The 12,591-nt window shown below is 41.8% G+C and overlaps 1 protein-coding gene across 11 annotated transcripts in view; it reads right to left on the bottom strand.

The window, feature by feature from the left end:
- The window catches only part of LOC105482885 (PX domain containing serine/threonine kinase like), a 97,922-nt gene that overhangs the window by 43,444 nt on the left and 41,887 nt on the right, over nucleotides 1-12,591 (bottom strand). For all 11 annotated transcript variants that reach the window (XM_024793242.2, XM_011743355.3, XM_011743364.3 and 8 more), the window contains one exon: nucleotides 1,337-1,523. In XM_024793242.2, the coding sequence (XP_024649010.1) occupies nucleotides 1,337-1,523 (187 nt within the window). The remainder of the gene's footprint in view (nucleotides 1-1,336; nucleotides 1,524-12,591) is intronic.

Below are 12,591 nucleotides of genomic sequence, written 5' to 3'. Positions count from 1 at the left end.
TCAGCATGCACGCAGCCTGGGCATGAGAAATTTTTTTAATGCTCCCCAGGTGATTCTACTGTGGAGAAAAACTTGGTGCCTGCCAAGTAGACATCTGTTTCCCTCTCTGAAACAGGGATATTTTGGTGAATGAATGGGTATGAATAAATAAATAAAAGTGAAATAGGAATAAAAGTGCCTCTCTCTAATTACTTCAAAAGCAATGTTTTAAAGACTCAAATATCTGATATGGTGTATTCTCTTAGCAAGTAAATTAACAATATCCATAGTTCCACTCAGGAAGTCACTAAAGCATGGTTTCTCTTTAATAAATCAGGTGAAACAACGTTTCTATTGTTCTTTTCAAAGTGACAGCAGAATGTATTAAATATTTAGTTTCTCATTCTGCTGACATCAGGCTTAGGTTATTGATGCCAGCTTTGAGTGTAATCGGTACTGGAAGAGAAGCCCTTTCAACCACAGTCCCTTAGTGGCTGCCCTGATCCAGGAAAGATCTGGAAGAGAATGACCTCCTATGCTTTGCACTGAGTGGGTCTCAGGGAGCAAATAGGAAGACACAGAAAGGACCCTTCTGACTGTGTTTAAAGTAAATTCCCAGAAAAAAACAGAAACACACAACATATCGTAAATACAAAAACAGAGCCAAATACAAATCAAATTAAGATTATTGTGTGTACAAGGTGTTGATTAGAGGTCAAAAGTAATATAAAAAATTACTGTACACGTTACTGTGGATTTATTATTATTATTATTATTTTTAAGATGGAGTCTTGCTCTGTTGCCTAGGCTAGAGTGCAGTGGCACTATCTCAGCTCACTGCAACCTCCGCCTCCCGGGTTCAAGGGATTATCCTGCCTCAGCCTCCCGAGTAGCTAGGATTACAGGCATGTGCCGCCATGCCTGGCTAATTTTTTTATTTTTAGTAGAGACAGGGTTTCACCATGTTGGCCAGGCTGGTCTCAAACTCCTGACCTCAGGCAATCCACCTGCCTTGCCCTCTCAAAGTGCTGGGATTACAGGCGTGAGCCATCGCGTCTGGCCTATTGTAGAGTACTCACTCTCTGTTCTGTCAGAGAAGACAACAAAGGCAAGAGTATAAGCACACATACAATAATTTATCTTCCATATTTTTCTGTGCAGACTTTACAAACATTTTGGAAGTAAATTATTTTCTTCTTACACATCTACAGTAAACTACAATCAAGAAAATCTTAGTAAATTCATAATACACTATAACAGATATATACATATCCCCATTTTGAGAAAGCGTTTCTCCCACATGTTATCTCCAGCCTCTTTAGCCATGTGACCACAGCTCACAGATTCCTTTGCTTACCAGTGTAGTTTGCGGAATAGTTGTTTGGATCTAAAAACTTCTTAACCAGCTCACAATTAGACAAGATATGATTTGTGGTGATCACGTTGAGATAGTTCTGAAGACCTTTCTGCCTCTCAGCTATGAATTCACGATCCATGTTACCAATCAATTTTTTGGGAGGAAGAGGCAGACTTAAGCCTGCAATCTTAAAAAAAAAAAAAAAAAAAAAGTTACACTCATGTCATCCACAAATAAGAATCAATACAAAAATCTTGACCTATCATATTTCATTAAACCTAAGACAATGTAGATTTTAGATGCATCCTAATTTCAGTGATACAAAAATTGTGAAAAACTGCATTTAGAATTGATAAAATACTGTATTAAGTTATTTTATTTTTGAGATGGAGTCTCACTCAGTCACCCAGGCTGGAGTGCAGTGGTGCCGTCTTGGCTCACTGAAACCTCCACCTCCTGGCTTCAAGAGATTCTCCTGCCTCCGCCTCCTGAGTAGCTGGGACTACAGGCATGCGACACCATGCCCAGATAATTTTTGTATTTTTAGGAGAGATGGGGTTTCACTGTGTTGGCCAGGCTGATCTCAAACTCTTGACCTCAAGTGATCCACCAGCTTCGGCCTCCAAAAGTGCTGGGATTACAGGTATGAGCCACCACACCTGGCCAAGCATAGTAATTTTAAAACTTTATTTTTTTAATGTGCTTTTATTTTTACTAAAGTTATATAAAAACATAATTTCAAGAGTAACTCACTTTCTTAAATTATAACTGGCAGTCCCATGACACCCCTCACTCCTGCTACCAGGTGACAGAGCCATTCTCTGCTCCCCTAAGACAGCCACATTCAAGTCTCTCAGCTGATCTTTTGACAATGGGGGAATGCTCATACTGTCATGGCTTGAGTTTTCATTTTTAGGCATTATCTGTAGATTTCCCATTATGGAAGATGAGGATTAAGTTCTCTTTCACAATCCTGACCTCATCTCACACATCCTGTCCCTAATCCTCCTGACATCATTATAATTTTATTTGGTACAATATTCATGTTTACCTTAAGTACATAATATTCACAACTGAGCTAGAGCCATGCTTACTTTTCCTTTACAGCAACGTGTAGTCTTTTTTCGGTTTTCTATTCAACTTGAAAGTCTCCATCCAAGCCTTCTTTCAACACACTCAGATACACAGCTGTGTCAGTTTTATCTTTTGAAGAGTATCTTCCAGAGTCCAACAATCTGCTCCAAGCAGGACTGGCGGTCCCTACACTGCTGCAAAGCTGGCATCCCGGGACCTCCTTTCATCCTCATCCTAGAGATGCTTTTGCCTTTGTCGTACTAAACCCCATTTTGTATCCCCTACCTTCGTTTTTTGTGCATAATTCCCTTGTTTTTGGCAGAGTGTACCCTCTGTTGGCTTTTTTTTTTTTTTGGAGTTGGAGTCTCACTCTATCGCGCAGGCTGGAGTGCAGTGGCGCGATTTTGGCTCACTGCAAACTCTGCCTCCCGGGTTCACGCCATTCTCCTGCCTCAGCCTCCCAAGTAGCTGGGACTACAGGCGCCCACCATAACGCCTGGCTAATTTTTTTGTATCTTTAGTAGAGATGGGGTTTCACTGTGTTAGTCAGGATGGTCTCAATCTCCTGACCTCGTGATCCGCCCACCTCGGCCTCCCAAAGTGCTGGGATTACAGGCGTGAGCCACAGCGCCAAGCCCTCTGTTGGCTTTAAAAAGGAGAACAAGAGATACATTTTTTTGAAACTTTGCATATATAAGGATGTCTTTATCCTTCCCTTATACTTGATTTATAGCTAGTGTTGATGTGGAATTTTAAGTTGGGAATACATTTTCTTCAGAGTTTTATTTTTATTTATTTATTTACTTACTTACTTACTGTGAGACGGAGACTCCCTCTGTCGCCCAGGCTGGAGTGCAGTGACGCGATCTTAGCTCACTGCAATCTCTGCCTCCTAGGTTCAAGCGGTTCTCCTGCCTCAGCCTCCAAGCAGCTGGGATTATAGGCATGTGCCACCGCACCCGGCTAATTTTTGTATTTTTAGTCGAGATGGGGTTTTACCATATTGGCCAGGCTGGTCTCAAACTCCTGACATCAGGTGATCTGCCTGCCTCGGCCTCTCAAAGTATTGGGATTACAGGCGTGAGCCACTGCGCCCAGCCTTTCTTCAGAATTGTAAATAAATATTTGGGCGTCTTCTAGTTTATAGTGCTGCTGTTAAAGGTTCAAGCATATTGATGCCTTTTTTTTTTTTTTTTTTTTTTTTTTAAGAGATAGGGTCTTGCTTTGCACCCAGGCTGGAGTGTGGTGGCGTGATCACAGCCCACTGTCACCTCGGATTCCTGAGCTCAAGAGATCCTGTCACCCCAGCCTTACAAGTAGCTGGGACTACAGCTGCACGCCACCACACACAGCTAATCATAATGATTCTTGATCCATTTTTTGTTGCTATTTTCCCAGAAGCTTTCAGGATCTTCTCTATGACCTCAGTTTGTGACTTTCATGTATCTGTTTTCATCCCTCATGCTGAGCACTCAGTCCTTTCAAACTAAAAACTAATCTCCTTAAGTTCTTTGGCATTTTATTGTATTGTTAGGTCATTATTTCTTCCCCTTCATGCCTTCTGCTTTCTTTTACTGAAACTCCTATTTTTTCAATGTTGGACTTCCTGGACTGCTCCTGTAATTTTATCTTTTTAATTTTCTGCTCTCTTTTTGTTTTGTTTTGTTTTTGAGACAGGTTCTCACCCTGTCACCCAGGCCGGAGTGCAGTGGCATGGTCACCACTCACTATAGCCTCGACCTCCTGAGCTCAAGCAATCCTATCACCTCAGCCTCTACAGGTGGTGCACACCTGTAGCTGGGACTACAGATGTGCACCACCATGCCCAACTAATTTCTGTATTTCGCTTTTCTTTTTTTTAAAGAGCATTTCTTTTATCTTTCAGCCCTTCTAAATAGTTGTCTACTGTTATTTTTTTTATTTGTATGTACTTTTTTCTATTCTTTTTCTTCCTTAATAGCACCCTGAATGTAATACCATTTCTTATCTCTCTGAGAAGACAAAAGATAATCTTTCTCAAGTGTCTAAAGCATTCTTCTCACTGCATACCTTCTGCTTCCTGATCGTTCCTTTTTTTTTCCTATTTGTTTTGGTCACTTCGTGTTAAAAGTCTTTCTTGGTGGGAGTCAGGTAGGAACAGGAACTGGGATTTAAGGGCCACACTTCAGAGGTATCCCAGGTCTCCTTTTTGCCAGAATTATGGGAAGATAATGTTGTGGGATGTGAGCAGTGAAATTTAGAAAAAGCAGAGAGTCCTACAAAACATATCCACAGGAGGACAATGAAAGAGTAACTTACACCAAGCAGGTGAAACTCTAACGCTTCAGAAACAGATGAGGAAGAACGTGGCAAATTTTTACCAAAGGTAAGTATTGAACATTGAGAAAAAGTAAACTAGTTCTTAGGTATAAAAATAAAGGGCTACCAGGAACAGTGGCTCACGCCTGTAACTCCAGCACTATGGGAGGCTGAGGTGGGTGGATCACCTGAGGTCAGGAGTTCAAACCCAGCCTGGGCAACATGGTGAAACTCCATCTCTACTAAACATACAAAAATCAGGCAAGCATGGTAGTGGGCGCCTGTAATCCCAGCTACTCAGGAGGCTGAGGCAGGAGAATCGCTTGAACCCAGGAGGTGGAGGCTGCAGTGAGCCAAGATTGCACCACTGCACTCCAGCCTGGGTGACGGAGCAAGACTCTGTCTCAAATAGTAATAATAATAATAAAGAGCTACCAAAATATATAAGCTAATATCTGATCAGACTAGTTATGTCTACATAATCCTTAAAAAAATGAAGTCTGGGCCGGGCGCAGTGGCTCAAGCCTGTAATCCCAGCACTTTGGGAGGCCGAGACGGGCGGATCACGAGGTCAGGAGATCGAGACCATCCTGGCTAACACAGTGAAACCCCGTCTCTACTAAAAATACAAAAACTTAGCCGGGCGAGGTGGCAGGCGCCTGTAGTCCCAGCTACTCAGGAGGCTGAGGCAGGAGAATGGCGTGAACCCGGGAGGCGGAGCTTGCAGTGAGCTGAGATCCGGCCAATGCACTCCAGCCTGGGTGACAGAGCGAGACTCCATCTCAAAAAAAAAAAAAAAAAATGAAGTCTGGCAGGGTGTGGTGGCTCATGCCTGTAATCCCAGCACTCTGGGAGGCTAAGGCAGGCGGATCACCTGAGGTCGGGAGTTTGAGACCAGCCTGATCAACATGGAGAAACTCCATCTCTACTAAAAATACAAAAAATTAGCTGAGCGTGGTGGTGCATGCCTGTAATCCCAGCTACTCGGGAGGCTGAGGCAGGAGAATCACTTGAACCCGGGGGGCAGAGGTTGCGATGAGCCGAGATCACACCACTGCACTCCAGTCTGGGCAACAAGAGCAAAACTCCATCGCCAAAAAAAAAAAAAAAAAAAAAAAGTAAGAAAAACGAAGTCCAAATCCAATGAAAACATTTAAATAAGAAAGAAAAATGAGTCCTGTAGGAGTCTGGTGACCCTTGGTTATCAGCCCATATTCAAGAGTGGAGCATCAAAAGTTGACTGGAACCTCTGGGTGAGTGTCCTGGGGTTTATCTACTGTGGGCTTTATTTTACCGGATGACCCTACACAGCTGTTTTACTGGACAAACCTTTAGCTCTTTCCTCTTAGGCTGGACAGATTCCCCTAAAATAATCTTCTAATCTTCTGCCTGAAAAGTCTGAAGCCTGACTGCCAGAATTCTGGCAGTTGAGACGAAGAAGGAAGCTAGGGAGGGAGTGGGGTCTTCATGTATATTAGGTACATGTTTTCAAATATGCCTGCATTCCCCAGCCTAAAGACTGTTTGACCCTCTCCAGAAAATAAACTTATGTCTTTTTGCTAGAGGGAGGAGGGCAGGAATAATTTTCATGGACATGGGAGATTTGGGGATCTGACTGCTTCTTAAACAGACTTGCAACTGCTTGACCTTCACCCCACTCTGGGGACAGCACCTGGTACTGCCAATACTGGAACCTTCCAGGGGTTCTGTGATGTAAATTGAGACCCAATGAGATTATCTGCTTCCCATCTCTGAATTCTGCCTTCCTACATCTGCTTAATCAGTTAGCTCTCACCCACTGGATTTTCAGCCTAAAGTGTTTTATTGTGTTTTTTCTTCTCCTGTTCTGTTTGTCCTTGAAAGGGTGTGTTTGTGTATATAAACAATCCACTGTTATTCTAGACTGGTTTGGGGAGGGAGAAAAAGTAAATACAGGTACTCAATCTACTATCATTTCCCACATTATTTAAAATGTTTAGTCTTTTCTTTCTTTTCTTTTTTTTTCTTTAGAGAGAGATAGGGTCTCACTATGTACTTGAACTCCTGGTTGCAAGTAATCCTCCCACCTCAGCCTGCCTCTCAAGTAGCTGGGACTGTGAGTTTATTTTTTAAACATAAAAAGCAAAGCATGAGATAGGCATTTTAATTTAATGAGCAAAGTCACTTTCAAAGAGTAGTGCTATTCTAGACTTGTGATTATATTAGAGCAGTCCAGTGGCATGTGTATTGATCGAGGGTAAGGTCTAAAGAGAAGGGCATCTTGAATTCAGAAAAGGATATAACCTAAACCATTAAATTGGGCAAACCTAACTGAGATTGTTCCATTCTGTATTTTTCAAACAACATTGATGCAGCCAGATGAAGACCTTGAACTTGACACTGGAGAAGATGAAAAGGTTGGCAGATAATTCTAAATTGCCAATTTCTCAAACATAATTATGAAAATATATCAGAGCATACACAGAGTAAATTTTCTATCACAGCATAATTCATTTCCAAATAAGATAATCAAATTTCACGTCATCTGCCTCATTTATACAGTTAGGCTTTATCTAATAGTGGTTTTTTCTTTAGCTGAATAAAATGCATACGTATGAAGAAAGTACATAACCTAGCTATTGCACATCCAAGCCAATCACTTTATTTTTTGGTTCAAGGGCATAAAGAATTAAAGGAAGGGTAGGCCGGGCACAGTGGCTCATGCCTGTAATCCCAGCACTTTGGGAGGCCGAGGCGAGTGGATTACCTGGGGTCAGGAGTTAGATACCAGCCTAACCAACATAGCAAAACCCCATCTCTACTAAAAATACAAAAACTAGTCAGGTATGGTGGTGCACGACTGTAATTTCAGCAGCTCCTCAGGAGGCTGAGGCACAAGAATTGCTTGAACCCAGGAGGCAGAGGTTGCAGTGAGCCACGATGGCGCCACCGCACTCCAGCCTGGGTAATGGAGTGAGACTCTGTCTCCAAAAAATAAATAAATAAATAAATAATAAATAAATAAAGGGTAATATATTACCTAAAACACAACTGATGTATCTTTCCTGAAACTATATTATGAAGTTGCAGAATATCATCTCATTTATGTGTATGTAAGCTAAGTTATCACTTAATGTTGTCTATAGGTTCTTACAGACTGGGACTTTAAGCAAAATGAATAACAAGACTAATTTTACCATAGGCTAATTAATTAATTTTATTTATTTTATTTTATTTTTTGAGACAGAGTTTCGCTCTTGTCACCCATGCTGGAGTGCAATGGCACAATCTCGGCTCACTGCAACATCCGCCTCCTGGGTTCAACCAATTCTCCTGCCTCAGCCTCCCGAGTAACTGGGATTACAGGTGCCCGCCACCAAACCCAGCTAATTTTTGTATTTTTAGTAGAGATGGGGTTTTACCATGTTTGGCAGGCTGGTCTCAAACTCCTGATCTCAAATGATCCACCCGCCTCAGCCTCCCAAAGTGCTGGGATTATAGGCATGAGCCACCACACCCAGCCAGGCTAATTTATACAAACAAGAATTAACTTCCTACAGCATATTTCTGGTCACAAAAACATCAGCAAACTTCCAAAGACCTAAAACATGTCTAATATTAAACACTGAAATAAATATAACCTATATACAATTTAAGAAAGATTAATAAAAACAAGATAATAATTATTGTTTTGGAGGGTAGCTGTTGTTAACTTGGTGAATTTTTGCACTTAACATTCATTACTTAAAGCAATTATGTAGATATTAAAATGTAATTCATTAATGAATCCAGAAGAAATGGAAAATTACTTAAGGCAATTATGATGCTTAGCATTGGTGAGATTTTGCCAACTTAACAAGATAATTATTTACACCATGTTTCCAGTTTAGGGTCTCAGGTAGCCGGAGTCCATCCCATGTCAGGGTGCACTCACACACACCCACACTCACATGGGGACTATGCAGACAAGCCGGTTCACCTAACCTGTACGTCTTTGGGATGTGGGAAGAAACTGGAGTACCCAGAGAAAATCCACATAGACATGGAGAGAACGTGCAAACTCCATTCAGACAGTGGCCTTGGTCGTGGATAGATTTATTTTTTTCTCACCAACACTACAACCAAACAATGTTGAAAAAAACAGTGTCATCTGAGAACCTGCTGTTTTAGCCCAGGATATGGTTACACAGGCACAAAAGAAAAATGTCTGGAGGACTCACACCAACTGCTTAACAATAACCATTTCTAGAAGTGGGTTGGTTCATTAATTTTTATTTCTCTACTGTGAAATGTTTATAGTGTGCATTGACTATATTTTTTCAATTAAAGAAAGAAAATTGCTTTTGTTTATCAAACTGATTGTATATGGAGCAAAAATTTTAAAAATTCCATTACCCCGCCGGGCGCGGTGGCTCAAGCCTGTAATCCCAGCACTTTGGGAGGCCGAGACGGGCGGATCACGAGGTCAGGAGATCGAGACCATCCTGGCTAATATGGTGAAACCCCGTCTCTACTAAAAATACAAAAAACTAGCCGGGCGAGGTGGTGGGCGCCTGTAGTCCCAGCTACTCGGGAGGCTGAGGCAGGAGAATGGCGTAAACCCGGGAGGCGGAGCTTGCAGTGAGCTGAGATCCGGCCACTGCACTCCAGCCTGGGCGACAAAGCGAGACTCCGTCTCAAAAAAAAAAAAAAAAAAAAAAAAAAAAATTCCATTACCCAGTATCGACAGATTTGCTTGCACTACCACATAGCAGCAGCCCCAGCTGAATCCACGTCACTCAGAAAGGAGTCACATCTGACATCATTGGATTCAAATCCCAATATTCTGGCTCCTTTTCTTTCATTGTGGGGATGTAAGAATGAATTTCATAAAGTATCTGTTTTGAACTTCGTGGCTTCCAAGCTTCAACCAATCTATTTTGTCAACTTTCATTTCACTTTTTAAAATGTATTACTCTGCCCAAACATCCCATCAGTTCTTTCAAACCGTCAGGTGAAACAAAGAGCTCTTTTGCCAACAGCTGCAATTATAATGTCCCTGCTATGTCAGACAGACCGGAGGTGGTTTTCCTGCCCTAAGTTTAAGATCTCACAAAAAAAAATTCCTAAAGGTACTCAAACTATGCAACATGTGTGTTATTTTAAAACCCCATCTCTTAAAAAAGATTATTCAAGAGACACTTTCTCTTTCAGCTTTCTCCTAGAATTCCTACACTGCTTACCAACTACAGAATAGAAAATTTAGAACTCCAATGGTTAATTAGAAGGGAGGAAAAAAAATACTACACACGGAATAATAAAGTCTCTAAGCCACTGATTTCCTAGACACCTCCACACTGATGACTTCAAGCCAGGATGCCTCATCATCTCACTTTCACTACCTTCCTCTTTAACATGCCCTATGGATTCCCTTCTTGAGTTCCTTATAGAAGGAAAAGAGAACAAGACAGCCAGCAGAGGAGTCCTGAGTTCCATGCACAACTGCAAGTGAAAATGGAAAGGGGAGGCCAGGCGCCGTGGCTCACAACTATAGTCCCAGCATTTTGGGAGGCCGAGGGGGGTGGATCACCTGAGGTCAGGAGTTCGAGACCAATCTGGCCAACATGATGAAACCCCCATCTCTACTGAAGATACAAAAAAAATTAGCCAGGCACAATGGTGGGTGCCTGTAATTCCAGCAATTTGGGAGGCTGAGGCAGGAGAATCACTTGAACCCGGGACGTGGAGGTTGCAGTGATCATGATCTCAGCTCACTGCATTCCAGCCTGGGCAACAGAGTGACACTGTCTTAAAAAAAAAAAAAAAAAAGAAGAAGAAGAAGAAAGAAAGAAAATGGAAAGTGGGAAATGATTCCCAAATTGGGATTTAGAGTCCAAAATTATATGACAAACTATATTACAGTTTCAAGAAAATTAGCTTTTATCTGGAGGAAAAACTTAATTTTTTTTTTTTTTTTTGAGATAGAGTCTCACTCTGTCGCCCAGGCTGGAGTGCAGTGTGCAATCTCAGTTCACTGCAAGCTCCGCCTCCCGGGTTCACGCCATTCTCCTGCTTCAGCCTCCCAAGTAGCTGAGACTACAGGCGCCCGCCACCACATCCTAATAATTTTTTGTATTTTTAGTAGAGATGGGGTTTCACCGTGTTAGCCAGGATGGTCTCGATCTCCTGACCTCGTGATCCACCCGCCTCGGCCTCCCAAAGTGCTGGGATTACAGGCGTGAGCCACCGCGCCCAGCAAAAAACTTTCAACCTCAATCTGTTCATTGCTCCTTACTTCCAACATCAGATCTTAATAATCTGCAAATTGCCTTCAACCATATTCCAGTCAGTATCCTAGGGAGTTCTAAGCTTTCAACAGACCCTTAATTTGTCTCAACACCCTGCTGTCCCCTGGAGTACAGTAAAGTCTCTCCAGGGTCAACAGTGGGCAGTAAAATTCTAATTACAAAACATTTGTGCTATAAGAGACCTCAGAAGTCATCTAGTTCAACCCCTTTATTTCAGCGGCGAAAGTGAAACCCAACAGAAGAAATGATGGACTTAAGGTCTCAACGCTGTAAGGGGCCTGGGTTCCTTCTCAAGTCTAAGGAACAGAGACTGAGTTCTTTCTCTCTGCCCAGTTCCCAACATTTCAACAGCCTGCTTCTTTCTCTTGGTTGTATGCTGTCTCCCTAGATGGCTGCTAATTTGATGTTGCATTTAAAATAAGGTGGTGATTTTTCTTCATTGTTTCCACAAAATATGCTCACTATAAAAAGTCTGTCAGCCTGGCCAACATAGTGAAACCCCGTCTCTACTAAAAATACAAAAATTAGCTGGGCATGGTGGCACGTGCCTGTAATCTCAGCTACTTGGGAGTCTATGGCAGGAGAAATCACTTGAACCCAAGAGACAGAGATTGCAGTGAGCCAAGATCACACCATTGCCCTCTGGTTTGGGTCACAAGGCGAGACTCTGTCTCAAAAAAAAAAAAAAAGAAAGTTTAGAAAATGCAGCTTTTGCCGGCGCAGTGACTCACACCTGTAATCCCAGCACTTTGGGAGGCTGAGGCGGGCAGATCACGAGGCCAGGAGATCGAGACCATCCTGGCTAACACTGTGAAACTCCGTCTCTACTAAAAATACAAAAAATTAGCCGGGCACGGTGGTGGGCGCCTATTGTCCCAGCTACTTGGAAGGCTGAGGCAGGAGAATGAGGTGAACCCAGGAGGTGGAGACACTGCACTCCAGACTGGGCGACACAGTGAGACTCTGTCTCAAAAAAAAAAGAAAAGAAAATGCAGCTTTTTTTCTGTTTTTCTGCTTACATAGCCTACATGTGCTTGTTTGTGGAGAACTTGGAAAGTACAGAACATTAAAGAAAACAAACAAACAAAAATAAACAGAAAACAACATAACCTATAATTCCACCACCTGGGGATCACCATTAACGTTTTGGCATATTTACTTGCAATCCTATTTTCCAAACATTTCATGTAATTATATTATATGGCATGTATAATTTTGCATTATGCTTTTTTTCACTTAGACATGTTCCTATTGGACTCAGACAACTCTGCATATGTGTATTATATTTCTTTAGCAGGAACTCATTTATCTGTCAAAAGGGTAATTGGACACTGAAAATCATGGTCACAGTTTTATTCTGAGGTTTTAGAGTCTTTTTGGTCTGTTTTTGGATATTGTTTTAAATTACTTCATTGCCAAAAAGCTGTGTGTGCTTTCTTCTGTTTGTTTACTTGAATCCAGAAAAACCTCCCACTGAAATGATGTCTGGCCATATTCTGCCCAACACAAGCCAACATCAATACATGGGGATATTTGCATTTGAAATAGGATGCACATTGAAAGTACCCATTTTGAAAGGTAAAATTACACTGAAGCAAAAATCAAATTCACTATATT

The sequence above is a fragment of the Macaca nemestrina genome, chromosome 2 (genome assembly GCF_043159975.1).
Source record: "Macaca nemestrina isolate mMacNem1 chromosome 2, mMacNem.hap1, whole genome shotgun sequence".
Classification (NCBI taxonomy): Eukaryota; Metazoa; Chordata; class Mammalia; order Primates; family Cercopithecidae; genus Macaca; species Macaca nemestrina.
This window is presented reverse-complemented; position numbering and strand designations above follow the sequence as displayed.